Here is a 27867-nt window from a genome sequence, read left to right on the forward strand (position 1 = left end):
GGAGGCCCTGATGAGCCCATTCTCTCTCTCTCTCTGCCTCTTTTTCTCTCTGTTTGTCTGTCACTCTCAAATAAATAAATAAAAATTTAAAAATATTAAAAATGGAGAGACTCATTAGAGGGGGAGGGGATTTGATGAGAGTGGAATTTCAAAGGGGAGAGTGAGGGGGGATTACCATGGGATATTGCTTGCAATTATAGAAGTTCTCCATAAAAAATAAATAACTTTTAAAAACAAAAATTAGTTAATTTAAAAATAAATAAAATAAAACCAGTGGCTGGGGAGACGGCACTTGCTTACAAAGCCTGACAGCCTGGGTTCAACTCCCCAGTACCACATAAATGCAGATGCACAAAGTGGTGCATACATGCGGAGTTCATTTGATGCCAGGGCCTCTTGTCACTACAAGAGAGAGATAAATAAAGAGATAAAGAGGCAAGTTGAGAGACAAAAAGAGAGATGGACACATCAGGGCCTCCAGCCATTGCAAACCAACTCCAGATGCATATGCCACCTTGTGCATCTGGCTTATATGAGTTTTGGGGAATCAAGCCTCAGTCCTTTCACTTCACAGGCAAGCATCTTAACTGCTGAGCCATCTCTCTAGCCCATATTTATGTATTTTTTAAAATTTTTATTTATTTGTTTATTTACTTGAGATAGAGAGAATGGGCATGCTGGGGCCTCTAGCCATTGCGAATGAACTCTAGACACATGCACCACCTTGGGAATCTGGCTTTACATGGATACTGGGAAATTGAACCCGAGTCCTTTGACTTTGCCAGCAAATGCCTTAACTGCTAAGCCATCTCTCCAGCCCTTTTATTTATTTATTTTCCCTTGATTTTTCGAGGTAGGGTTTCACTAGCTCAAACTGACCTGGAATTCGCTATGTAGTCTCAGGGTGACCTTGAACTCACAGCAATCCTCCTACCTCTGCCTCCCAAGTACTGGGATTAAAGGCATGAACCATCATGCCTGGCTATTTATTTATTTATGAGACACAGAGAGAGAATTGGCATGCCAGGGCCTCCAGCCACTGAAGTTGAACTCTAGATGTGTGCACCATCTTGTGGGCATGTGCAACCTTGCACACTTGAGTCACCTTGTGCATGTGGCTTACGTAAGACCTGAAGAGTTGAACATGGATTGTTAGGCTTCACAGGCAAGCGCCCTAACTAATAAACCATCTCTCCAACCCATAAACACACACACACACACACACACACACACACACACACATATTTGTTTGTTCAAGGTAGGGTATTGCTTGAACTCAGGCTGACCTGGAATTCACTATGGAGTCTCAGGTTGGTCTTGAATTCATGGTGATCCTCCTACCCCTGCCCCCCAAGTTCCACCATGCCCACCTTTTATTTATTTTTGAACAATAATTTTACTGGCCAGGAGTGGTAGTACACACATTTAATCCCAATACACAGGAGGCAGAAGTAGGAGTACCGCTGTGAGTTCAAGACCAACCTAGATCCAGATCAGCATGGGTTAGTGAGACCCTATGTCAAAAAAAAAAAACAACAAAAAACAAGGAGTCCTGCATAAGAAGGCAGCATAGTAGTCATGCCAAAGCAACCTAGGGTGGAAAATAAGCAGAGAAATAGCAAAATGCACTCTTCTACCAAAATGTGAATGTGTGTAAGTTATTATCAACCACAGCAGAGGAGAAACTCAGATAGTTAGAAAAGAGGAAACCGGCCAGAATCCTGCCAAGGCGCCAGCACCCCCAGTATGCATCTGCACCTGATTGCCCAGGTGGCTCAGAGCTGCAGGAGCAGAAACCAGGTGGAGGGACTTCCCACTCACATTGGCTTACTCTCAAAGTCAAGAAACCTGAAGAAGACAGCAGGGAGCAGCTGAGCACATGCTGAAGGAGAGTGCAAATGGGACCAGCTGAGCAGTTCTGGTATGACTCCAGGCATCTTGCACAGCCTCCCATCCCCCAATTGCCAGTACCACAAACCCTAACCCTGAGAAGTCATTCACACCCCTCCCCATCCCCACACAGCATCCGGCACAGCCAATCAGAACACTAGATCCACGGGGAAATAGAGCGGGATGGAGTAGGCACTCAGCATTGGTGAGGTTGGAAGCCATCCCAAAAGGTAACAGAGCCTGCTTACACAAAGGCAGGTGCATAGGCCTGGACTGGAATTGCTGATCTCTCTTTCCATGTCAGAGAAGGTTGTGAATCACATATATATGGTTGGTGTTACCATTCTCAAATAAGCTGTATTTTGGAGTTGAATATTGTTGCCTTTGATGTTTCCTAATTTTTAGGGCCTTTGTCTTTTTCTTCTGTCATTATTAGGGGCAGGATCTGACTCTAACCCAGGCTGACCTGGAACCCATTTCAGACCAGAACTCTCAACTTCCCAGTTGACAGGATTAAGGGTGTGGGGCAGCACGCACCCTTGGGGACTTTGGCTTTATTAGATCATCTGTTTGTTTTAATCTCCATTGCTGCATAAATACTCTGTGCTGGTTTTGATTGAATGTGTATATTGCTCAGCTGAATTTTAGAATTTGCCAGTAAATTGCTCCAACTAGTCTACTAGAATACTTGAATAGCAGATAGGGTCATTTTTGCTATTTCTCTGGAGTATAAGAGCTACACCTGGTACCTTAAACTCCTACCTAAAGATATATAAAGTCAGATTTACATGACTAAGAACACTGCAGATAATTAGAAAACCCGAGGATCAAATTAACTCAAGATGCAAAAATCTCTATATTATAATACAAGAAACACAAAAAAATTAAGACAATACAATCCCAGTAAAAATTATAAATCCATCAGAAATGACCTCCAGTGGGACTGTTTTAGATGAAATGCCTGACAAAGATCTTTTAAAAATGATTATATCTGGGCTGGAGAGATGGCTTAGCGGTTAAGCGCTTGCCTGTGAAGCCTAAGGACCCCGGTTCGAGGCTCAGTTCCCCAGGTCCCACGTTAGCCAGTTGCACAAGGGGGCGCACGCGTCTGGAGTTCGTTTGCAGAGGCTGGAAGCCCTGGCGCGCCCATTCTCTCTCTCTCCCTCTATTTGACTTTCTCTCTGTGTCTGTCACTCTCAAATAAATAAATTAAAAAAAATAAAAAAATAAAAAAATAAAAAAAAAATGATTATATCTATGACCAAAGAAATCAAAGAATACAAAGGAATATAAGAAGAAAACAGCCGGGCGTGGTGGCGCACATCTTGAATCCCTGCACTTGGGAGGCAGAGGTAGGAGGATTGCTGTGAGTTCGAGGCCACCATGAGAATAAAGAGTGAATTCCAGGTCAGCCTGGGCTAGAGTGAAACCCTACCTTAAAAAGCCAAAAAAAAAAAAGAGAAGAAAACAAACTCCCAATGAACACAAGAAACCTAGTGAAATAAGGAGGTCAATACAAGATATGAGTAAGGAAATAAAAATAATAAAAAAAAAACAATCAGAAATACTATAAATGAAATCTAGGCATGCTGGCACACACATTTAATCCCAGCACTTGGGAGAAAAAAAGTGGAAGGATCGCCTTGAGTTCAAGGCCGCTCTGAGACTCCATAATGAATTCCAGGTCAGTCTGGGCTAGAGTGAGACCCTACCTCAAAAAACATTCAGAGGAGCTGGAGAAATGGCTTAACAGTTAAGGCGCTTGCCTGTGAAGCCTAAGGATCCATGTTTGACACTCCAGATCCCACTTTAGCCAAATGCACAAAGGTGAGGCAAGTGCAAGGTAGCATATGCACACTAGGTGGCACAAGCATCTGGAGTTCGAGTGCAGTGGCTCTGGCCTTGGCAGGCCAATCGTCTCTCTCTCCCTCCCTCCTTCTCTCTCTCTCTCTCTCAAAAAAAAAAAAAAAAAAAAAAAAAAAAAAAAAAAAAAAAGAACTCAGGGCATAGTATAAGGAGAAGACTTTCAGGTATTTTTAACAAAATCATAGAAGCAAACTTCCCCCAAATAAGCAAAGTGATGCCAGTGGATAGGAAGCATATAGAATGCCAAACAGACAAACTGCCATGGACAATGTGAAGCAGGTTTGCTGGATGCCTGCATGGAGAACCAACGGAGCCATGAGGATGGACCATGAGTTTCAATGGAGACCCAGTGGAGATGCTGGAACCATGAGATGGCTGCTAAGGAAAGCTGCCAGCCATGGATGAAGTTTTCCAGGACTGTGAATAGCCTAGCTGGAGAGGTGAAACTGGAACTCCAGAGAATTGTTGCTGGTTACAATTATTGGACTTGGAGACTTGCCACTGACTAGAGTTGTTGAACTTGGAACTACAGAGTTTGATGTTTGCCCTGTTTAAATCTTTCATTGGTTGAATATTTCTTTGCTATGCCCAGTGCCATCTTTTACAGTGTGAATGTTTATTCTGTGTCATTATGGGTTTTGGGGGGATTTTTTTGGCATTATGGCTCAGTTAGAAGACTGGGTTATGGGGATGTTTGAATATCATTAGGATTGATAAAAAAATATGGGGACTTTTAAAGTTGGATGAGTGTATTGCATTTTATATCATGTATGGTTATCAGTTTATGGGGGCCAGGGGCAGAATGTGGTGGTTTGATTCAGGTGTCCCTCATAAACTTAGGTAATTCTGAATGCTAGTCTCCCCCAGCTGATAGCAATTGTAAATCAATGCCTCCTGGAGGCAGTGTACTGTTGGGGGCGGCCTTATGGGTATTATAGCCAGTGTTCTCTTCCCAGTGACCAGCACACTCTCCTATTGCTATTGTCCACCTGATGTTGGTGAGGGGGTGATGTCCACCCTCTGCTCATGTCGTCATTTTCCCTGAGATTGTAAAGCATCCCCTTGAGTCTGTAAGCCAAAATAAATCCTCTCCCCCCACCCCCAAAGCTGCTCTTGGTCAGGTAATTTCTGCCAGCAACGCAAATCTGACTGCAACAACATCCCATGTTCTTGGGTTGGAAGAATCAACATTATGAAAATGTCAATCTCAAGCTGGAAAGGTGGCTTGGGGGTTAAGGCCCTTGCTTGCAAAGCCAAAGGATCCTGGTTTGATTTCCCAGGACCCATGTAAGCCAGATGCGCAAGGGGGTGCATGCATCTGAAATTCCTCTGCAGTAGCTGGAGACCCTGGTGTGCCCATTCTCTCTCTCAAATAAATAAATAGAATATATTTTTTGAATGTCAATCTTGCCAAAAGAAATCTACACATTTAATGCAATTCCCATCAAAATTCCAATGGCATTCTTCACAGAAATAGAAAAAATAATCCTAAAATTTGGAAGCACAAAAAAATTTCAAATATCCAAAATAATTTTGAGCAACAAAAGTTGGGCTGGTGTCATCACACCTGATCTTAGCCTGTATTACAGAACCATAGCCACAACAACAGCACGGTACTGGCACCACATAGATCAACGGAACAGAACAGAGGACCCAGATATAAATTCAGGCAGCTACAGCCACCAGATCTTTGGCAAAAATGCCAAAAAAACAAAAAACAAAAACAAAAAACAAAAAAAAAAAAACCTCACTGGAGAAAAGACAGCCTCTTCATCAAATGGTGCTGGGACACTGGATATCTACATGTAGAAGGATGGAAATAGAACCTTATTCCTAATGGGGCTGGAGAGATGGCTTAGTGGTTAAGGCGGTTGCCTGCAAAGTCAAAGGACCTCCATTCAATTCCCCAGGAAGGACCCACGTTAACCAGATGCAAAAGGGGCGCACAAATCTGGAGTTTGCAGTGGCTGGAGGCCCTGGCATGGCCATTCTCTCTCTATATCTGTCTCTTTCTCTCTCTGTCTGTTGCTCTCAAATAAATAAATAAAAATAAACAAAAAAATGGGTTATGGAACTAAATAGAGAGTTCTCAAAGAAAGATAGATGGCCTATAAACATCTAAAAAATGTTCTATATCTTTAGCCATCAGAGAAATGCAAATTAAAACTACTTTGAGATTCCATCTCACTCCTGTGAGAATGGCTATCATCAAGAAAACAAATGAGCCGGGCGTGGTGATGCACTCCTTTAATCCCAGCACTCGGGAGGCAGAGGAAGGAGGATCACCATGAGTTCGAGGCCACCCTGAGACTACATAGTGAGTTCCAGGTCAGCCTGGACTAGAGTGAGACCCTACCTTAAAAAAAAGAAAGAAAGAAAACAAATGATTCTGGGTAAGCTGGCGGCACACTACCCTCATCAAGCAGCCTAGGGAGGGAAATAAACAGAAACACAGCAAAATACACTCTTCTCCTAAAAAGTGGATGGGTATAAGTTATTATCAACTACAGCAGGGAAGCAAAAGAGACCAAAATCTTCCAGAAAGATAACTGTCAACCAAAATTACTTTATCCTGCAGTTATCCATTCAAGTAGATGGAAAAATAAGGACATTCCACAAAAAAAGCAGGCTAAAGGAATATAAGAAGACCAAACCAGCTCTACAGAAAATACTTGAAACAATCTTCCATGCTGAAGGGGAAAAAAAGCACACACATAAGGAACCTTGACAAAAACAAACCATACTCACATACTAGTTAATATAAAAGAGCAAAGGTAAAACCAGAACTACAAAACAAGCAAAATGGCAAAAATAAATACACATCATTCAATAATAACTCAATATCAATGGCCTCAATGCCCCAACCAAAAGACAAAGGTTTCCACACAGGGATGAAAAGCAGGATCCAGGCTGAAGAGATGGCTCAGTGGTTAAGGCACTTGCCTGTAAAGCCAAAGGACCCTGGTTCGATTCCCCAGGACCCACGTAAGCTAGATGTACAAGGGGGGCACATGCATCTGGAGTTCGTTTGCAGTGGATGGAGGCCATGGTGTGTCCATTCTCTCTCTTTCTCTCTTCCTACCTCCCTATTTCTGTATCTCTCTGTCTCTCAAATAAATAAATAAAAATAAAATTTTTTTTTTAAAAAAGCAAGATCCTTCAATTTTTTTGCCTCCAAGAAACTCACCTTTCTACAAAGGATGGACACTATCTTAGGGTGGAAGGTTGGGAAACAGTGTTTCAAGCAAATGGGCCTAGAAATCAAGCAGGGGTTGCTATCCTAATATCAGACAGGGTAGACTTCAGACCAACATTAGTTAGGAAAGATAAGGAAGGTCATTTTATATTGATTAAAGGCACACTCCAATAGGAGGACATTACAATCCTAAACATATATGCACCTAACGTGAGGGTTCCCAATTTCATCAAACACTGTTAGAACTAAGGTCACAGATAGCAACAAACACAATGGTAGTGGGTGACTTTAACACCCCACTCTCATCAATTAACAGGTCATCCTGGCAAAAAATAAACAGAGTCATCTGGATCACATGAGGTCATGGAATAAATGGACCTAACAGATATCTACAGAACATTTCAACCAAATGCTACAGAATACATATTCTTTTCAGCAGCACATGGAACATTCTCCAAAATAGACCATATATTATGCCACAAAGCAAATCTTAACAAATACAGGCAAATTAAAATAATTCCTTGCACTTTATCTGATCACAATGGGATCAAAATACAAATCAATAGCAAGAAAAGCATACACAAAATCATGGAAACTAAATAATACACTACTAAATGATGAATGAGTCAATGAGGAAATCAAAAAATTCATAGATTCAAATAATGATGAGAACACAACATGCCAAAACCTTTGGGACACAATGAAGTTTTAAGAGGGAAATTTATAGCTTTAAGTGCCTACATTAAGAAATTAGAAGCCAGGTGTGGTGGCACATGCCTTTAATCCCAGCATTCAGAAGGCACAGGTCGGAAGATTGCTGTGAGTTCGAAGCCACCCTGAGAATACAGAGTGAATTCCAGGTCAGCCTGGACTAGAGTGAGATCCTTCCTCCAAAAAAACAAAACAAGGGCTGGAGAAGATGGCTTAGCAGTTAAGGTATTTTCCTGCAAAGCAAAAGGACCCTGGTTCCATCCCCCAGGTCCTATGTAAGCCAGCTGCACAAGGTGGCGCATACATCTGGAGTTGGTTTGCAGTGGCTGGAGGCCCTAGTGCACTCATTCTCTCTCTCTCTCTCAACTTCTCAATCTCTCAAATAAATAAAATATATTTAAAACAAAACAAAACAAAAAAATTAGAATGGTCACAAGTAAACAACTTAATGCTTTACCTTAAGGCCTTGGGAAAAGAACAAGGCAAACCAAACATCAGTAGACAGGTAGAAATAATAAAGATTACAGCAGAAATTTGTGAAATAGAAACCCCCCCCCAAAAAAAATCCAAACAGTGATTTATTTTTTAAAATATTTTTTATTATTTATTTATTTATTTATTTATTTATTTATTTATTTGACAGAGAAAGAGGGAGAGAGAATGGACGCACCAGGGCCTCCAGCCACTGTAAACGAACTCTAGACGTGTGTGCCCAATTGTGCATCTGGCTAACATGGGTCCTGGCGAATTGAACCTGGGTCCTTCAGCTTTGTGGGCAAACGCTTTAATTGCTAAGCCATTCCTCCAGCTGAATAAAGTATTTTTAATAGTTTATTTTTATTTTATTTATTTGACAGAGAAAGAGTGAGAGAATAGACGTGCCAGGGCCTCCAGCCACTGCAAATAACTCCAGACATGTGTGCCCCTTGTGCATCTGGCTAACGTGGGTCCTAGTGAATTGAACCTGGGTCCTTGGGCTTTGCAGGCAAACACTTTAAGGGCTAAGACATCCCTCCAGCCCTTTTTTTTTTTTGTGGGGGGGTTGAGGTAGGGACTCACCCTAGCCCAGGCTGAGATGGAATTCACTCTGTAATCTCAGGGTGGCCTCAAATTCACAGCGATCCTTGTACCTCTGCCTCCTGGGATTATAGGAGTGTATACCACCACAGCCAGCTCCCAATAAAGTATTAAAAAAATTTTTTTTGATAAGAGGGGCATGGTAGCACAGACCTTCAATCCTAGTACTTGGGACTCAGAGGGAGTTTGAGGTGAGTCTCAGACATCATAGTGAATCCCAGGTCAGCTGAGGGTAGAGTGAGTCTCTACTGAGAATATGGGTCTGCCAGAGACTCTTGCTGCTATAGACAAACTACAGAAGCACGCATCACTTTGTGCATCTGGGTTTATGTGGGAACTGGGGAATTGAGCCCAGACCAGCAGGCTTTGCAAGCAAGCCTTTAAACACTGAGGCCCCAGGTCTTTCTATTTTTGAGCACCTGAAATGTAGTTACAAGCACTTGGCTGGTCATTGGCATATATTCCTGCTGCTGTGTATGCAGACAGGCCTCCAACAAGCTGGGATGCAGATACAGCACTGCTCCTCTCACCAGTCCGAGTGAAGGGTTTTGTCTCAATCTTAAGATTTGTTATAGGAAAGAGCAAGATCCCTTGAAACTGATCTTTTAGCATTTGTGATATTCGGTGGTACTGGAGCCAACCAGATGCAGGGAGCCTTAGCCTTATCACTCTCCGACCGGGACAGGATTCCTGAGCTTCTCCAGGCTGGCTGGAGCATGAGCGGAGTCCTGCCACCTGCCACGTCTAGAGAAGGTTCTGGGGGAGCTGCTGTCTTCACCAGACCTCTCAGCTCAGGGACCCTGTGGACCCCCTGCAGTCCTGGCCATCTCCTTCCACACCAAGTGAGTGGCAGGGTGCAGCATGGCCTCACAAGCTCATGCATCCAGGCTGGCTGCCCTTGCCTCTCAGGGCCTGTGTCCTTTGGGGGCCTCTGAACTTTCAGCCTCCACTCCATTACCCAAGGTCGTGCTTGGGCAGGTGTCAAAGCCCCTGTGTCCTTCTTAGGTTTCCCTTCCTCAGGGCCTTGCTTCTCATGGTAGCTCAGGTGCGGTGAGAGGTTCCATGAACCGTTGAATGCAAGTCAAGGGCTGTTCTCTACCCCCTCCCCTGGCCAGCTGATGCTCTCAGGAGCAAAGCCAACAGCTGTCACACCCTGTCCATGTTGCTGCCTAGGTCAGGAAGATGGTCAGCTAGGAAGAAGAAAGAAGCCCAAGCCAAGGCCAGTGCTCATGTGCGGTTTAATCGGGGGAGAACAGCATCCAGAGCATATTTTTACCAAGTTGGTGTAAAAGCAAACAGTCCAGACAAGGTTCTTTAGACAGCCGCAGTAAACGCCCAAACCCAGCAGCAATCAGGTTTTTTTTTTTAAAACAAATACAAATGATGGCCGGTGCGGTCCGCAGGGTCAGATTGTCCCTGCATCATGGGTGCAGCCGGGAGTGCTGGGACAGAATGGAAGGCTACAGTGTCTGCTGGGGTCCTTGTTCCTTGGGGGCCAGCCCTTTCCGTGCCCTACCCTGCCCTGCAGCAGGCAGGAAAGGGGCTGGCCAAGGGGTTCTAGCCAGCAGCCTGTGCGCTGACACAGAACGACGCGGTGCTCCCCAGAAGTCTGTCCCTTGTGGCTTCGGCCACCTTCAGTGTGGAATGAGCCAGGGGATCTTTCCCAGCAATGCAATAAATATGAGAATTTCAATAGAGAAAACCAACCCATGTGGCAGACCCCACACGGTAGGAAAGGCTCAGCTCAGCTCCTGCTGGCCCCATTGACTCTTCACAGACCAGGGTGTCTCCAAGTCATGGCTCTGGGGACCCTGGTGGGTGGCACGGACACGTGATGGTCCTACTTCTAGCAGCTACCAGTGGAGTGGTGGTCTGGGCCATGGTGGGGAGTCAGGGGTCCCACCAGCAGGACCCTCTGCAACTCCTGCACTCAGGGTATGGAGGGTGGATATGCAGTGGGCAGGGTCTAGCCCTCCCGCACACTCACTCGGGGTTCAGCTAGGGAGCTGTGAATGATACTAATGATGGACTCTAGGCCACTGCCCTCCAACAGGGTGCGGTGATCACCCTCAATGATGTGCACAGACACCTTCCCATCGCACACCTGGGAGAGGTTGTAGTCAGCACCTAGGTCATCGCCATAGGTGCCACCTGTCTTGGCACGAAGCAGTGTCACGTTGCCATGGTACTTGGCCTTGGGCTTATACTGGTCAGCCGCCCGCAGCTTGTGGTAGAAGGACTGGGCTGCAAAGCTCAGCTCACGGCGGTCCAGGCTGTGGTGGCTCTTGGAGATGAGATCAACGGCAACAGCCACACGTTCCTCCAGGGTCTTGAGCTGCAGGAGGTCCTGCAGCACCTGTGGAGAGAGGCCCTGAGCACGGTGGGGCCTCTGCCTCCCTCTGGGGAGGCGTGGTCCTGAGCTGGGCCCCTCATTCCCCAGCCTGTGTTATTACTCAGCTCCCAGCCCTCGGGCCCACCCCGGGTGTGTCCTGGCTACCTTCTTGTGCTCTGCATCAATGAACTGCTTGATGAAGTAGCAGATGGCTTCGGCCTCGGCCTCGGCCTCACATCCTGGGGTCATCTTTGCTCGATAGCTCTGAGGATGGGAGAGAAGACACTGCCTCGGTGAGTGCTGAGGTGGGCGGGACCCTCCCCGGGACAGGCTCTTTCTTCCCAAGTCAAAGTCAGGGAACACTGGAACATTCAGGTGTGGCAGGGCCCTGCTCTTACCTGGGTGTAGGCCACCACATAGGTGTGAGAGCCGTCAAACAGGAAGAGGCTGTTGTGGGCGGGGGCAAGGCCCTGCTGGGCCTGCAACTGGGAGCACATCTCAAAGGCCACACAGGCCCCATAGGAGTAGCCGGCCAGGCGGTAGGGACCCTCGGGCTGCACTTGCTTGATGCAGTCGATGTAATAGGCGGCCAGGCTTGGGATGCTGTCCAGCGGTGCCGCTGTCAAGACAACAGAGCTCAGCCGGGAGGCCAGGGGTCAAGCCTGAGGCAGCGGGCACGCCTTCAGCTATGCGGGCAGTTACCTCGGGTGCACTGCAAGCCATAGGTGGGCACACTGAGCTTGGAAGCCAGGCTGAGGAACACAGTGGTGGAGCCCTCAATGGGGTGCACCAAGAACAGAGGGCGCTCAGAGCTCTGCACCGTATTGAGCTTTGTCAGGGTGGGGCCCTCAGGGTTCACCAACAGGGTGCTCAGGTTCAGCAGGGCCTCCTTCGGGGCTAGGTGGTTCCCCTTGGAGCTGGGGGCCGTCGGCTCTGTGAGGACAGGAAGATGCCAGTTGGCCTGGGTGCAGTGGCTCCGGCACGTAGGCTGGACACACGCACAAACCACCTGGCCCTGCAGCAACAGGCCCCGGCCACTCTCAGCAAGGGGGCAGCGGTGCTGTCTCATGCTGGGCACTTGCCGGGACCCTCCAGGACCCTCACCCAGTCCGCTGCCGAGTACGTACCACCAGCCGGGCTGGTTCTGGAGGACAGCTCCTGCAGCTTCCGCAGTGTGAGCTGCCGCACCTCGCGCATGGGCAGCACTAGGTCGTGCTCCCGCTCCAGGGTCTGGCGCACCTCCACACCCATGAGCGAGTCCAGGCCCAGGTCTGCCAAGGAGCTGTCCAGGTTGACACCTGTCAGGTCACGGATGCCTGCCAAGGAAGGTCACTGGCCATGACTTGGGGGCAAGTGCAGGGACAACCCGGTGAGTACCCACTCGGTTCACAGATGGAGGCTGGCAGCGCTGGGCAGGGGCAGGTCTGTGTATCTCTCAAACTCATCACTGGGTCTCAGCAGCCCAAGTGCTCAGACATAGTCCTGACTCCTCCTCAGGGAGGAAGTCAGGGCTGGAGATGGCCCCTGCTTGGAAGAAGGTTCCGACGCCAGTGCTCACCCAGAATGTGTGCCACGGCTTTCACTAGGTCCCGCTGGCCTTCCCCATCATGGTGGGCCACTGCCTTCTTCTCGGCCAGCACAAAGCTGCTCAGGACGGCATGGGGCTGGTTCAGGAAGAGGTCCAGCACCTCCAAGCAGGAAGCAATGCGTTGTGGCAGCGTGCCGCCGATGACTGTGTCATTGGTGCCCATTGCCTCCAGGATGATGCCCACATCACCGATGGCTCCCCACTGCACGGCGAGGCCTATGGGCGAGGAAGCTGGTAGGCGGGGGCTCTGGGGAGCAGAGAGAACGTGCGGCTATGGGCGGGAGGGGGCTGGGCAAGGACCCACCTGGGAGGCCATCGTGCCGGCGCTGCTCGCATATGCGCTCCATGGTGGAGTTGGCGAAGCCGTAGTTGGTCTGACCGGCGTTACCGCGCCCACAGCTCACAGAGGAGAAGGCCACAAAATAGTCCAGCTCAGGGCAGGCTTCGCGGGTCACCCTATGGGTGGTTGAGTCACTCCTTGGCAGCTGCCCATGCCCACAGCCCCAGCCTCCCACAGTGGCACAGCCTCGCCTCCCAGATCCTGTGTCCAGTTGAGGCCAGCACAGGTGGGGCACTCAGAGACCCAACAAAGGGCCACCCACCTGTCCAGGTTCAGGGTGCCACGGTATTTGGGCTTGTTGACATCCTGGAAGGACTCTGGGGTCTGGTTCTCCATCATGGCGTCTCTCAAGACCTGAGGAAAGGCACTATAGCACTGCTGCAGCTCTAGAGGCCCACCCCGACCCAGCAACCATCCTGAACCTTAGGGTTTTGAGGTCCCTGGGGCCACAGAGGCTTCCCTACCATGGCCAGGTTGAAGACTCCTCCCACAGGCCCAAGCTGTGTGGCCTCGGCAATGAGGGCGCGGGCTCCCTCCAGAGAGCTGACATTGCTGGTGGAAACCAGCACGTGCACACCCTGGCGCCTCCACTCTCGGACCTGCTTGGCCTGGTAGCCTGTGGGACACAGGGCAGTGGTGCTGGGAGAGGGGGTGGGGAGTGGCCTCCAGTCCTTCCTCACACACCTTCAGAAGGGAGGCCCACTGTCTCTACCTGGAAGCCCACGGGGGGCCTGGCCTGCTCACCTGTGCGGATTCCAGAGCGGGAGGTCAACACGAGCTTCCGGGCCCCCCGCCACACGAGCCACTGGGCCAGCTCAAGGCCAAAACCACCCAGACCACCAGTGATGATGTAGCTTTTGTGAGCAGGGCAGAAGGTCTTGGAGATGGCAGACATCAGGGTAGGCTGAACCCCAGACACCACAGCCTCTGGCTCCTCCTCACACACCTGCAGGCGAGTAGCCGTGGCTCAGAAGCCAGCCAAAAGCCAAAGCCAGGGTTCCTGGGGTGCGCCCTTACCTGCACAAGGACTTTGCCAATGTGCTTTCCCTGGGCCATGTAGCGGAAGGCGTCCTCCACCTGGGCCTTGGGGAACACAGTGCACTTGAGGGGCTGCACGACGCCCTCACGGATGCCAGCTTTCAGCAATGCCGACACCTCCTGCCAGTCAGCGTCGCCATGCTTAAAGAGAGTATCCAGTAGGATGCCATGGAAGGTGACGTTCTTCAGAAAGATGCCCATGCCTGTGTGCGAGGGGCATGCTCAATGAGAGCCACAGCTAGACCCCACCCCCAGCCCACCCCCCAATCCAGGACTGCTGGGCTCACCCAGTGGGTGGTTATTGGAAAGATCAAATTTGCCTATCTCCAGGAAGCGGCCGTGCTGCGCTAGACACCTCACACTGGCTTGGAGCTTCTCTTCCGCCAGAGAGTTGAGGACCAGGTTGACACCTAAGGGGGAGAAAAGGTCCTCCTGGTCATGCCCTGCTCATCCACGGCCCCAGGCCAGACCCTGGTACCTCGACCAACCATGGGCAGTTACCCTTGCCACCCGTGTGCCGCAGCACATGCTGCTCGAACGATGTGTCCCGTGAGTTTGCAAAGCTGGTGTCATCTAGTTGGGGGAACCTGGCCTGGAGGTATGCCCGCTTCTCAGCCGAGCCTGTCAAGAGAGGGGCTCTGGTAAGCCTGGGCTACGAGCCAGGACCCTGGGGTCTCAGGAGAGACAGAAGGGGGCCTTACCCACGGTGGTGAAGACACGGCAGCCCAGGCTGAGGGCGATGGTGATGGCAGCCTGACCCACGCCACCTGAGCCTGAGTGGATGAGCACAGATTCCCCACGCCGCATACGCCCACGCACTAGTAGGGCATAGTAGGCAGTGGTGTAGACAACAGGTACAGAGGCTGCCTCCTCCAGGGTCCTAGGACACAGCACAGATCAGCTCTTCCTGCCCTCCAGACAAGGTGGTGTGGCCCTGGACCAAAGCCGGCCTACTCACCAGTTGGAAGGCACGTCCCAGAGGAAGTCTGATGTCACCATAACCGAGGTGGCTAGGCCTTCCGCAGGCACCAAACCCATCACACGCTGGCCTCTGCTGTCTCGGCCTGAGAACTCCATGCCAAGCGTGCAGTCCTGGACAGCCCGTTTCCCTGCAAGCAGATGGAAGTGAGGAATGTGTTGGCACTCCCCTACCCTTCTGGCCCCAGGGCCTGGTGTCAGGCGTACACGGCAGGGCTGTGGACCATGGAAACCTCTCCTACCCCCAGCCACCTAGCCACACCAAGATCTCCTTTTCTGGCTGGCACCTGGGATGTCCTCAGGGGGCAGCTTGCCCGTGGCAAGCATGATGTCTTTGAAGTTGAGTGAAGCATAGTAGACAGAGCAGAGCTGCATTTCAGGGCTGCTGGGCTGTGCGTGTCTCAGGGGAGAGCAGACCCAACGGATGGAGGCAAGGTCCCCTCGGGTGAGGACACTTACGAAGGCATGTGCTGTCTGCTCCTCGGGCTTGTCTGGGGGCAACAGAAACAGGGCTGTCACGGGGCCTATCCGGCTAGCGTTACTGCACTGCCCCCTCCTCCTAGGCCTAGCAGGTGTAAGGCGGTGATGGGGCTCACCCTGCTCCAGCGGGAAATGGCGGAAGGCCCCCCAGGCCCCGTCCCGGTACACGTTCATCACGAGATCCCCCTGCAGCACCTTCTGCAGCTCTGCAGAGCCAGGGTCCATCTTGGGGATGGGAGAGCCACTGCTGAGGTTGGACAGCAGGATGCATCTATGGAGGCAGTGGGTGGGGAGGAAAGTGAGGGAAGGAGGCACCGGAGACACAGCTCAGCGGGCTCCACCGGGGAAGGTCTCCTACCGAATCCGCTGCCCACCAGGCTCTCTGCGGAGACAGGTCACCAAGCCCACCACACCAGAAGTGGGGCAGTCTGTGGCTGTCAGCCACACAGGCCGGGAAGATGACGAAGCCAGAACGTTCTGCAGGACAAAGGACAGTTAGTTTCTACAAGGGTCTCAAGCCAGGGCAGGGTGGCCAGCCAGCCCACGGCCTCACCTTCAGAGAGTCCACCCACTGGAAGCTGGTGTCCTCCACAGGGAAGAAGATGGGGCTGTCCTGTGGGACGGCCCGACGACACAGAAAGAGCGCAGAGCCGTAGAATGACTTCTTCAGGCCCACCAGGTGCAGTGCCGCTCTCGAGAACAGGCTCTCCCACTCTTCCTGTGTGTATGGGGTACTCAGTGCCCTGGCAACTCCGCTTCAACCCGTGGGCCTCACCCAGACCCGAGTGCCCAGTGGCAGTACCTGGCTCAGGAGGCTGGGTCCGGGCTGCAGCTCTGAGGGGAGGCAGGCCAAGGTCTCTCCAAGGGTGTGCCCTTTGAGCACTGTGTGCAACAGCAGGAAGCCTCCCTCTTTGAGGGCAGCTGCCATGTTGCCCAGGGCCAGGGCTGCATCACCCAGGGCTGCCACTGCACAGTTACACACCAGGAGGTCAAACACGCCCAGGTTGCCAGGGGCAGGGTCGACAGGGTCCCACTGGCCCTGGGTGACATGGTGCTGCTGCAGTTTGGCCTGGACGCCCTCCAGGACCTGGGGGCTGCGGTCGGTGGCCGTGTAGTCGAGCTGCAGCATGGGCTGGGTGTTGAGCAGAGCAGGGATGCGGGAATACAGGTGACCCTCAGCAGCCAGCACCTAGGGGAGGAAAGCGTATGGGATCTGCCACTTCCAGTCAGGGGCTACAACCTGGAGACTAGGTGAGCACCTCTGGTAGGTGCTAGTCAACTCGGGAGCAATGCCAGCTGGGGGCCTTCCAGGAGCTTTGCCCTCCCCTCACCAGGGCCCCTTGGCCAGCATCCCTTCTGGAGAGGCTACCTTTTCCCAGGATTCGTTTCAAGGTGAAACACACCAAAGCACAATAAAGCAGCCCCAGATCCCCTCCCCCCACAAGGCCTGGCTGCCTTGCCATCACTTACCTCCCCCACCTTCATCTTGAGGCTGGGTAGGTTCTCTAGGGCTGTGTCCACACAGGCCTTGAGGGCCTGGGAGTTGAGGAGGCCGCAGACCAGGGGGTCCTCGGCTAACAGGGCCCGTGTCCGGCCCAGCTCGAGCTGCAGGTTTCCATTGAGCTGCAGCTGGCGGGCGGCTGTCAGCAGCTGAGGCAGCCCTTGCTGCCGGGGCTCCTCTAGCCCAGGTACCGTCACCTTCAGACCCTGCTGGGGGGTCTTGGTCTCAAGAGCCTTTGCCAACCCTGGGAAGGAGTCAGACTATGTTCTACAACGCTCTGAGCCACCTCCTAGGGCCCACACTGGAGCATGGCCACAGGAGAAGCCAACAGCCAGAGAACCAGGAACTGGATGAAAGGACGCAATGGAGGCTGCTAGGCGCAGCCAAGGTGTGAGCCCAAGGGTAGGTCCATGCGCACCACTTCCCACCCATCAGAGCAAGGAGCGCCAGCAAGGGCCTGGACCGATGTGTTTCAGGCACCAGGACTGACGGTACAGAGTGGGAGCCAAGGCAAGGGGTGGGCAAGTTGGGGTCCACCAGGAGCGTTGCAAAACCACAACGAGGGCACTGGCTGGCTGGCTGGGACCTCACCCTGGCACAGCTGCAGCTCCTCCTGCAGGGTGGCATCCTCAGACAGGCAACCCGTCTCCATGTAGGGGGTGAAAGAGAACTTCTCCAGGGTGGGCACCAGGTGTTCCTGCTGCCGCCGTGGGACTGCGGTCACGTGGAGTTGTGAGATCCGGACACCACCAGCCACCGTGCAGCCCAGAGCGAGGTTTGTTGTCACGTCAACCACTATGGAGACACACTGGTGAGCGTGGACTGCACCTGACTGAGGGCGCAGGTGCACGCACAAGGCCGAGCGCCAGTACTACCTTGAGTCTCCCCCTGTAGCTTGTAGACCTTCTGCAGGTGGGCCACTGGGTCAATATAGATAGAAGTGACCCGGGTGGGTAGACGCAGAGTACGCTGGCTGCTGCTGAGAACGGACACCTGTAGCATTGCATCCAGAAAGGTCACCCAGTTGTCCTTCCACAGCAGCTTGCCGCATTCACCTGCAGGGAGCAGAGGGGCCGGTCAGCTCTCAGGACCCTGCCTGTCCCGGGTCCTCTGCCGGCTCAGAGGCGATGAAGGCCTCTGGCAGCCATGCTCACTGATCGTGAGGTATATTCACACCTTCGAGGCTGGCCTCCAGGATGCCCTGGAAGTGAGGACCGTAACTGTAGCCACGCAGCCGCAGCTCCTTGTACACGTCTTCCCGGGTCAGGTGGGAGACAGGCGCAGGGTCGATGGAGCACGGGTCTTCTGATGTCAGAACCTTTGCATCGGGCTCCTCCCACTGGTACACCTTCCCTGTGGACAGGGGCAGTAGCTGAGCACCGAGCAGGCTGGGCGGCTGGTGTCATCCCCCAGCCCTGCTGGCCCAACCAGGTCTCACTCACCACTCACTATCAGGTTGCCATTCTCAGAAACCTCGAAGGCACGGGAGGCCTCCAGCAGCCGCACTTCCAGGGGCACTGTCCCTGTGGAGCAGGAGGGTCAGAGCAGAGGCGGCCTTAGGACCAGCTGCCCCCTTAGAGCACTGGAAATACACTCACCTGTCTTGGGCAGTATGGTGGCCTGATGCAGTGTCACATCCTCAAACACCACGGGCATCTGCTCCGGGGACAGGCCCAAGCTGCGGGCTAGTGTCTTCCACACCAGGCACAGGTATCCAGTGGCGGGGAAGATCACCCGCCCATCGATGTAATGGTCCACCAGATAGTGATCAGCAGACTCGGGACTGGCGTCTGTAGGGAAATAGGCCTTAGCACTGGCCCACAGGCCCGGGAAAGGGAGCCCCCCCCACGGGACCTGGCTCACCTATGTTGTACACTGTGGCAGAGGAGGAGTTGGAGCCGTTGGGGAAGTCTCCGGCAGCTGGAACATCCCAGGTCTGGCTGTGGTCCCACTTGATGTGAGGGGAGATGAGGGGGGTCCCTCGGGGAGCCGGGAGCTCCACAGGCGGGAACAAGGCATCAGGGTTGACATCAATACTTGCGTGGAAAGAGGGAAGTGAATGGCACACATGGGCCTGTGGGCCCTGGATAGCAGTTGCTTCCATTCCATTCCCATCTTTCTAAGACCCTAAGACTTCCAAGCACCAAGAGCCCCGCGCACATTTGGCACCAGCCTCTGACGGGTGGCGTGCTCCCGCAGGAGAGGGTCGGGCAGGGACTCACCCTGTGAGATGCACCTTGCCCAGGTGGGTGAGGAAGAACTCCAGGTTGTCCTTCTGGTCCTTCTTCATCAGGGGGATGATGGTGCAGCTGGGCTTCACACCCCGCCTCAAGACGGCCTGCGCGGGACAGACAGGGGCTGGCTTCTGGCCTCCTCCACACCAACCCGCTCCTGCCACTGGGCTGGCAAGGGGCTCACCTGCAGCAGTGCATGGGGTGCGATCTCTAGCACCACGGCATGCTCAGGGATGTGCCACAGAGCTTCCTGGAAGAGCACAGGGCTCACCAGGTTGTTCACATTGTACTCCGCCGAGGACGTGCGGGCCAGGCTGCTGTGCCACTGTGCCTCAGGGATGGAGGTGCTGAGCCAACGGGAAGAGCGTGGCCGCGGCTCCACGATCACCTGCGCACAGGAGCCGGGTCAACAGCAGAACGGATTCAGCCTGGGTCCCTGCATGTGTCAGGTAGGTGCCTACCTTCTTGAGAGCCTTCAGCAGTGTGGGGGCGATGCCCTCCATGAAGTAGGAGTGGAAGGCTAGACCGCCTGTCCGCACCTCTTTGGCAAACACTCCCTCCTGCTTCAGCTGCTCCACGAACTCACTCACTGTGGCCTGTGGGCATAGGGACTGGTGGTCAGAGGGGCCTGTACATAGCTGACCCCCCAGGTCAGGCATTGCCCTACAGTCTGCCCAGCTCAGGTCTCAGAGTAGATAGGACGCAGAGCTCACCCCAGGGCCTGGGGGCAAGGGTAGCTCACTAGTCAGGCCCTTCAGTGCCAGGTGGGCACAGAGTAAGGCCTTGCCTCACGGGCAGAGCCAAGGTAACGTGCAGAAGACAACAGTCCTGCCGCAGCTGCAGGGCACACCTGAGGTCCGGAGATGGTCACCGTGTCTTCGGAATTGTGGCAGGCGGGCACAACGCCGGGGGGGCAGCGCTGCTTACACTCCTCCCAGGACAAGCCTGTAAGCAGAGTGGGTCAAGGGTGGGGGTCCAATCCTCAGCCACCTATCCTTCCTGACCGGGAAGATGGTGCCATGGACACCACCGGGGCCAGGGGCGTGGGCTTAATGACAGTCGATGGCATAATGACAGCTCTGGAGCTGTTCTTCCCCAGGCACTTTCGCCCCCTGATGCGTCTGATGTCTTGCGGGGGTGTCATTACACAGGCGTTGCAGGCAATGAGCCAGGTCTCACCTCAGAAATGACAGCTGAGGCCTACTCCTTGACCGCAAGGGTGGTGGAGATAGGCGGCTGGGCTACGGATGTCCAGGATCAAGTACGTCTACTACTGGCAGCCCACCAGGCTTGCACATGGGGTGGTCTCACCTCACACCAGTTGAACACATGCCGGTGGGCTCCACAAACAGGCCCTCCTGCCTGAGCAGCGTGCTCCTTCCGCCTGAAGCCCAGCCTCACCTTCCCCACCAAGAATCCACTCCCTACTTTTGGAGGTGCCACGAAAGAAGGCCACTCCCAGGGAGACACTGGCACGTATGTGAGGACTGCGGTGGGCGATCCCGGCAGATACCTACCAACAGCCGCCATGGTGCCAGGTGGCAGGTTGGCCTCCTTGATGCACTGGCCTCTCCAGTAAGCTGCAAGCACAGCCTCCCTCTGGGACAGACAGCCATCTGCATAGCCACAGGCCACTTCCCCTAGGGAGTGGCCGATGATGCCGTCAGGTTTCAGGCCCACAGAGGTCAGCAAGTCTATGAGCGCAATCTGCAGGGAGGAGGACACAGTATGCCATACAGTCCCCGGCACTGCCAAGCTGCCAAAAGGAGCAGGCAGCCAGGCATGAGCAGCCTCTAGCCCCACCAAGCCCTCCACCTCCAGCACCTTAGGCCTCTTTGGGGGACTCTGCTGGTGAAGGGCACGTTGGTGACTGTGCACTGCACAGGGGTAGAATCGTGTGGTTCCGTGATCATAGCTGCTTGTCTTGAGAAAGACTGCGCTGACACGTGGGCCCTGCGACCAGGCAGGTGGCTTACCTGGATAGCTGTGAGGCTCACAAAGGCATGCACGATGTCATCAAAGGTGTTCTCATCGGTGCTCAGCAGCAAGTCCGAAACCTTCAGGCCCAGTGGCTTCACAGCGTCGTCAGAGCGCAAAATGGACTCGCGGAAGCTGCCCAGGCGCATGAGGCTCAACCCCATCCTGCACCACTGTGTACCCATCCCTGTCACAGAGAGCACATCAGGGTCGCATCCACAGCCAACTGCCAGCTGGAACCTTAGGCAAAGGGACCACCCACCAAAGGCCCACCTGCAGACACAGGACTGGCTCACCTGAGCAGATGAACCAGAGCGGGCGCTTGCTGGCAGACACCTGCTGCACCTCCTGGACGCTGCCTTCAACACCCAGCACCGTGTAGCCCCTAAAGGGCATGGTCGAGGTGGAGGTGGCTGAGATGTTGTTGAGCATGCCCACGAAGGTCAAGTTCCGGCTGTGCTGCCGGCCGTGCTCCAGCAGGCTCTGCACAGCCTCCTCGGTGCGCCCACAAGCCTGCAGCAGTCGGGGCAGGGCGTGGTGGGGGGCAGGTGCAGAAGGCTGCTGTGTGTTGGGCTGAAGGATGACGTGCACATTGGAACCTCCAAAGCCAAAGGAGTTGATGGCCACGTTACCACCGCGGACTGGCAGGGGCTGGTCCACCACCTTCAGCTGTCCATTCTGCAGTCCTGGGATCTCGGGGTTGGGGTCGTGAAAGTGCAAGTTGGGGGCCCAAACCCCATGCTCCAAAGACAGCAGCACCTACGGCCAGAGCACATGGTTAGTTAGCATCTGACCCTAGAAGGGTGCGGCCACCTTCCTGGGCCAATATGTCCTAAGATAAGCCAACTGTGCCCCGGTATAGTACCCTCGCACTCTCAAAGCAGAAGCTGGCTCTACGCCTCCACTGCAGCCCTGAAGCATGTATTTATTTTTCTGGACCTGCTGGCTTACCCACTTCCTCAAGCCTGTCACCAGCCTCTACCAAGACAAGCTATTTCCTATGGCTTCAGCATCACACAACAGATCAGCAGAACATCAACCACAGGGAATGTGCCATGAACACAGGCCATGCTTCCTTGGCATCCCAGACGCTGTACAGCTAAAAGGTGGGCAGGAGCTCTCACCTTCATGGGCAGATACAGCCAAAGCAGCAGTGGCCCAAGGTGGGCAGGGGGTGATGACAGTGCATGTGTGCCCAGGGAACAGGATCCTTGAGTCCATGAGTCTAGCCTGCTTACCTTCACCAGGGCTGAGAGCCCAGAGGCAGGTTCAGAGTGTCCCATGTTGGACTTGGTGGATCCAATCAACAAAGGGTCATGGCGGGAGGTGCACAGGGCTCGTACAATACCGTTGACTTCCTGGGGGTCGCCCACCTGTGGGGAGCAAGAGTCAAGGCTGTAGCCAGGAGCCCCTTTAAAAGTGGAGATAGACAGAAGTCACAGCGTGTGCACCAGATATGGCTTCACCTTGGTGCCTGTGCCATGGGCTTCAATGTACTCAAGGGATTCAGGACACAGCCCAGCTGGCTGGTACAGGGAGCGGATGAGTTCTTCCTGGGCCTCTCCAGAGGGAAAGGTCACGCCTGGGAGGAAGAACGGAGTCAGGCTGTGGCACACTTCGCCTCCCTTTCTCCTCAGCCCCATACCCACCTTGCTCCCTTTATAACCTGTTGCCCAACTTGCTTCTCCACCCCCTCCTGCCCTCTGGTCACCTTGCTCTTTGAAGCCGTCCGTGTTGGTACCAGCATTCAATATAGTGGCATAGATCCGCTGGGCCATGGACTTCTTGGTCAGCAGGACGGCCACCACTGCTTCAGCACGGCAGTACCCGTTCCCTAGGGCAGAGCAGCACCTCAGCCAGTGCGCAGCCCAGCCCAGGCGCTCTGGGACCGTGGTGGGGGGAGCGCGTGACCTGCTCAGCGGTAGCTTAAGACGTCACTCTGGGGATGGAATCTGGGGCTACTGGGACCCTGCAAGGTGTGAGGTAGAGTCTCCGCTCAGGCCATCCTGCTGCCCTCACCTGACACATCGAAGGCCTTGCAGGCACCTTCAGGGCTAAGCATGCCCAGCTTCATGAATTGCACAGAGGTGTTGGGCTTCAGCAGCACGTTGATGCCACCCACAATGGCAGCAGGGCACTCCCCGCTGCGGATGGCCTGGAAGGCGTTCTGTAGTGCTAGCAGGCTGGAGGAGCAGGCTGAGTCTAGGGCAATGCTGGGCCCTGCAGGAGTATGAGGCACGTGTGGGTATTCCAGGGTAGGCATCGGCCTGCTCTGACCCTGAGGACCCCACTGTCCCTTCCCAGAGATGGTGAAGTGTCACCCAGGTGGACACACACATGCAGGCTGGGCCCACAACACCCACTATCCCTGCGGAGCTGGGAGGAAGTTCACCTTTAAAGTCGAAGAAGAAGGAGAGCCGGTTGGCCATCATTGCACGCTGGCAGCCCACCATGCTGTAGCCCAAGAGTGTCTCGGGGTCTCGACTCAGGGCCTCTGCTGCTTCGGAGCCACTCACACCCACCCAGACACCAGTGTTTGTTCCTCGCAGTGAGGCTGGGTTGATGCCTGTCAGGGGAAGCAGTCAGGCCTAGGTCTGGGGAGGACTCCGTCCTCGGCCTCAGCCTTAGGCCAGAGCGATACCATTGCAGCCAACTCAGGAGGTTCTTGAGGCAAGTGGGCAAGGCCTCTTGCCAGGGTCACCCAGGTAGATGCATTAAGAATCAGAAACTGGGTGTGGTGCTAAATGCCTTTAATACCAGAACTTGGGAGGCAGAGATAAGGGGATCACCATGAGTTGGAGGCCACCCTGATACTCCATTGTTAATTCCAGGTCAGCCTAAGCCAGAGTGAGACCCTACCTCAAAGAAAACAAAACCAGAATCAGGTCAGAGGACATGAGCCATCAGAGGGAATGGAGCAGCCATAGGAGGCCATAGGAAGGACAGAGGACAGTACTGTTCCTAGGCAACTCCCCTGGCCCCTGGTGTCACTGTGGGTCTCTACAGAGCCCGCTGGCCAATAAGCACCACAGTGCCAAGGGCAGCCTGCTGTGGGACAAGCCTAGATAAGGAGACAAAGACCAAGTGTCCAAGCTGGGAAAACAGAAGCACAGTGGGAAAGCCCCAGGGAACTGTGGCCTAGGCCTTCAACAGGGCAGCCAGAAAGGCGAGGGCCTCCACCTTCGCATCAGGCTACAGCCCTGTACTGGATGACAACCGCACAGTGAGCTAGCATCCACCATTGCAAAGCTCACCCTCACCACCTCAGTGTTGGCTGCCCACTGAGGGGCCTTCTACTCCAAGGAAAAGGCAGGTCCAAGCCCTAAGCATGTGACCCACGAAGAAGAGACAGCCTCCACAAGACATCTGCAAGCCAGTGGGACAGGACTGTCATCAAACAGGAGGCTGAGCCCCACAGGGCCACCCACTCTGTCAACCCTGCCTTCCTCCCAAGACCAACTAAGCATTAAGGAGGAAACTAGGGTGACAGGGTGTGCCTAGGACACTGCTGGTGTGCAGTTGTGAAACTGTGACCTGCCTAGGGCCCCCACCTTCTGAGCCATTGGCCCCAGATCAAGGCTGAGGACAGCCAGGGAGAAGACAGGTCTACACCGTAGTACTTCAGAGCCCAAAAGATCTCATGACCTCTGGATTTTCCTTCTGCTTCTGCAGGGCCGGGGGTGGAACCCGGGGTTGTGCACAACTACCCCTGTCACTGCATCTTCCAGAGAAGCAGTAACAACCCCCGTGACCCACCTCCGTCCACAATAGCCTCATAGGCAACTTCCAACAGCAGGCGGAGCTGGGGGTCCATTGTGTGTGCCTGCTTTGGGTGGACCCCAAAGAAGGTGGCATCGAACTTGGACAGGTCCTTCAACTTGCCAGACCGCCTGGGTAGTCCATAGATTCCTGTGGGACAGGATAGGCAATTTTTTATGTCAGAGGCATCTGTGGGGTACCCTGATGCCCAGAAGCCTGTGCTACTTAGGGAAGGCTCCCAGAGAGGGATGAATGGTGGTCCCTGACATAGGGTTACTGACTTTAGCACCACAAGTATGAGGGCCACAAAGCACTTGGGGGGGTGGGGCGGGAGGCATAGAAAATCCCCACTGAGGGTGAAGCTGGGGACCAAGCACCCTTTGCTCTGAGCAAGCTGAGAGACCCTCGGCCTAGCTGGAGGCCAGGTCAGCCCCACCAAGCTGACTCACACCAGTCCGTCAGGTAGAGCCACTCTGCAGTTCTGTGCAAGAACCCACCGGGTGTGAGAGTCTACCAACATCTTGGAGATCTCTCTGCCAGCTCACAGCATATGCTGGGGGTGGCACAACCAGAAGGGCCCAGTCCCCTTGCCCAGCTGATGTCCTCCGTGTAGAACAAACAAGTCCCCTGTCCTTTCTGGGCCTAGCTGGCTTCCTGGAAGCCTCTGGAACCTCTTCTGCTGCCCTATCCCGCGCAGGTCTCCCTGAGGCCACTCACCAGCCTTCCACCGTCGGTCATCATCTGTGATCATGTCCACACCACCTATGAGGTTGTCCCAAAACTCCTGCAGGTTCTCTGACTCCGGTAGCTTCCCGGCCATGCCGGCAATCACCACCTCCTCCATGGCTCTTCTCTGCAGGTAGAGAGCAGCATAGTGGGTCCCACGTGGTCATTCCCAGCCACAGCCTCAGTGCCCACATGCTGCCATTGAGTAGTGTCCCAATGCCAGTTGGCAAAGGACTCACTCCGCTGACTGACAGCACGGCTCGGAAAGCCCCGAGGGGGTGAGAGGGTCCACCAGGATGCAGGACCCGCTCCCACTCACTGGGTGGGCTGGGTGTTTAGCATGGGCCAGGCACTTCTGGGGCCCTGATCCATCCTTTGGTTCAGAATACCGATCTGCGGAGACCCCACAGCTCCTAGCCCAAGCCGCCCCCCACCAGCCGGCAGGGAACCAGAGTCCAAGTTCCAGCTGCCTGCTGGGTGCTCCATCCCAGGCCCACTGGCTCAGGAATCAGGAACTTGCAAAAAGAAGAGGCGGGGTTTCAAGGAGCTGGGTCGGGGCACTGGAAACCATGCTCACCTCAAGCCCCGGGAAGCCAGCGCTTCCCGAAGGAGAGGCCAGGGCCAGGGCTGGGAAGGACCTAGGGGGCACAGGCCTGGGCACGGTCGGTTCTCAAGCCTGGCGGAGCTGTGGGAAAGCTCCCCGAGCTGGGCCCGACAAGGAGCACCACTCCCACCCAGGCTGCAGGCAGATGAAGCCCCACTCTACCTCCCCGTAGGAAGGCCGAGGCAGCCAACGGGGTCTGCTGGGCGCGCAGGTCGCTAGGGCACCTGCCCGGGAAAGCCCGGGCCTCGCGGCCGTGGCTCCGGGGTGGAGGCTCCCGCGTCACCCCGCGGGCGACGGACGTAGCCCGACTGGCCCAGGGACTTCCGCCGAGGGCCCCCGCGCCCCGGCGCACCCGGGCCCGCATCCCCGGCCTTGTGGCTGGCGCCGGCGTGCCGCCGCGGTCCCCAGCGCGAGCCAAGGCCCCGGCCCCGGCCCGGCCGCCGCCATGTGCCTGCGGGCGCGGGCCAGCCGCACCCGGCCTCCCGCACCCAGTTGGCGCGGCGCCCACGTGACGGCGGCCCGCCGCCCGCCCGCGACCGGCCGTCGGAGGGGCGCTGCGGCGCCTTTGTGGGAGCGTCACCCGCGGTCGGCGCCCGCCCTCCCGCCAGCCGAGGCGGCCGCCCGCCCGCCCGCCGCCCGGAGCTCCCGGAGCGCGGCCGCGTACCTGGATGGGGCTCCGGTGCAGACGGGCGGCGAGGGCGGAGCGCGGCGGAGGAGCTCGGGGGGCGCCGCTGCCGTCTCTCTGGCTCCCTCTAGGCCGCGCCGGCGCTATTTAAACCGCGGCCATCCCCGCGCGGCCACGCCACATGGGCTGACAGCTTGGCTGCGCCGCCCAGGCCAATGAGCGTCGGGGCTGCGCCCCGGGACCCGGCGCGCCGCCGCCGGTGGGGTGATGCCCGCGCGCGCCGCCCCCAGCCCGGACCCTGCGCGGGCGCGCGCGGCGTCCTAGGGAGCGCGCGTCTCCCGCCCCCTCCCTTCCCTCCCAGACGCGGGCATAGCCGGAGTCTGTTCTGGTGCCCCCAATGCCAGCGGCGGGAATCAGTGTCCGCACCCCCAAAGGCAGCGGTCTCCAAACGCCGGGGTCATGTGATCCGCGCACGCTTGCCGTGGTTCGAGCGTGCTTGGCCACCGTGGGGATTACAGTAGGGACGACACCGGGGCCACGCGGGGGAACCATCCGCGTCCCCGCGGTCCCACGCCGCAGTCGCAGCGCGCGCGGGACCGGGGGCGTGGCGTTTCGCACGCACCAGCCAATGTGGTGCCGAGGATGTTCGCGCCGGCCCAATCGCCGTGCGCAGGTGGGTGTTGCTAGGCGATAGGGTGATGGGCTGGCGGCCGGAGGCGCTACCTCGGTCGTTGACCCCGTGGGAGGACGCCCCAGGCAGGGTTACTGCCGGTCACGAAAGCCTGTCCTCCTTAAGCGCCCACCCTGCCTTCGCCCCTCCCTGTGGCCGTCTTGGAGAGGGATAAGGCTGGGACGGGGACTGCGGGTGGGCTCACCCCATATTCCCTATTCCCCAGTCAGTGTAGAGTTCCAGGCGCCGCCATCTGGCGAGCGGGATATCCCGCC

General features: G+C 54.9%; 1 protein-coding gene across 4 annotated transcripts; it reads right to left on the bottom strand.

Annotated features, from left to right (window-relative positions):
- Positions 1-9961: 9961 nt before the first annotated feature.
- Positions 9962-27510, bottom strand: LOC123463455 (fatty acid synthase-like). Of its 4 annotated transcripts, none has more exons than XM_045159171.1 (42): positions 27349-27510; positions 25685-25820; positions 24965-25117; positions 23601-23774; positions 23228-23428; positions 22920-23042; positions 22675-22790; positions 22447-22581; positions 21505-21967; positions 21208-21395; positions 20749-20938; positions 20082-20176; positions 19693-19827; positions 19416-19619; positions 19220-19335; positions 18861-19033; positions 18596-18787; positions 18440-18520; positions 18174-18350; positions 17873-18052; positions 17611-17792; positions 16967-17119; positions 16299-16685; positions 16050-16214; positions 15855-15973; positions 15613-15767; positions 15304-15507; positions 14997-15147; positions 14740-14918; positions 14540-14659; positions 14326-14448; positions 14018-14241; positions 13745-13946; positions 13465-13616; positions 13263-13354; positions 12965-13116; positions 12631-12876; positions 12200-12388; positions 11775-12005; positions 11471-11691; positions 11238-11336; positions 9962-11096 (listed from the first exon to the last, which is right to left on the bottom strand). In XM_045159171.1, the coding sequence occupies exons 1-42, from the start codon at positions 27472-27474 to the stop codon at positions 10707-10709; spliced, it is 7494 nt and encodes a 2497-aa protein (XP_045015106.1). In that variant the 5' UTR covers positions 27475-27510; the 3' UTR covers positions 9962-10706. The 4 variants fall into 4 exon arrangements, with proteins under 4 accessions (XP_045015106.1, XP_045015103.1, XP_045015104.1 ...); XM_045159168.1 differs by having other exon boundaries at positions 16967-17241; positions 17589-17792; XM_045159169.1 differs by lacking the exon at positions 27349-27510 and adding an exon at positions 26962-27113 and having other exon boundaries at positions 16967-17241; positions 17589-17792.
- Positions 27511-27867: the final 357 nt, after the last annotated feature.

Source organism: Jaculus jaculus, chromosome 9 (genome assembly GCF_020740685.1).
Source record: "Jaculus jaculus isolate mJacJac1 chromosome 9, mJacJac1.mat.Y.cur, whole genome shotgun sequence".
In the NCBI taxonomy this organism is placed as follows: Eukaryota; Metazoa; Chordata; class Mammalia; order Rodentia; family Dipodidae; genus Jaculus; species Jaculus jaculus.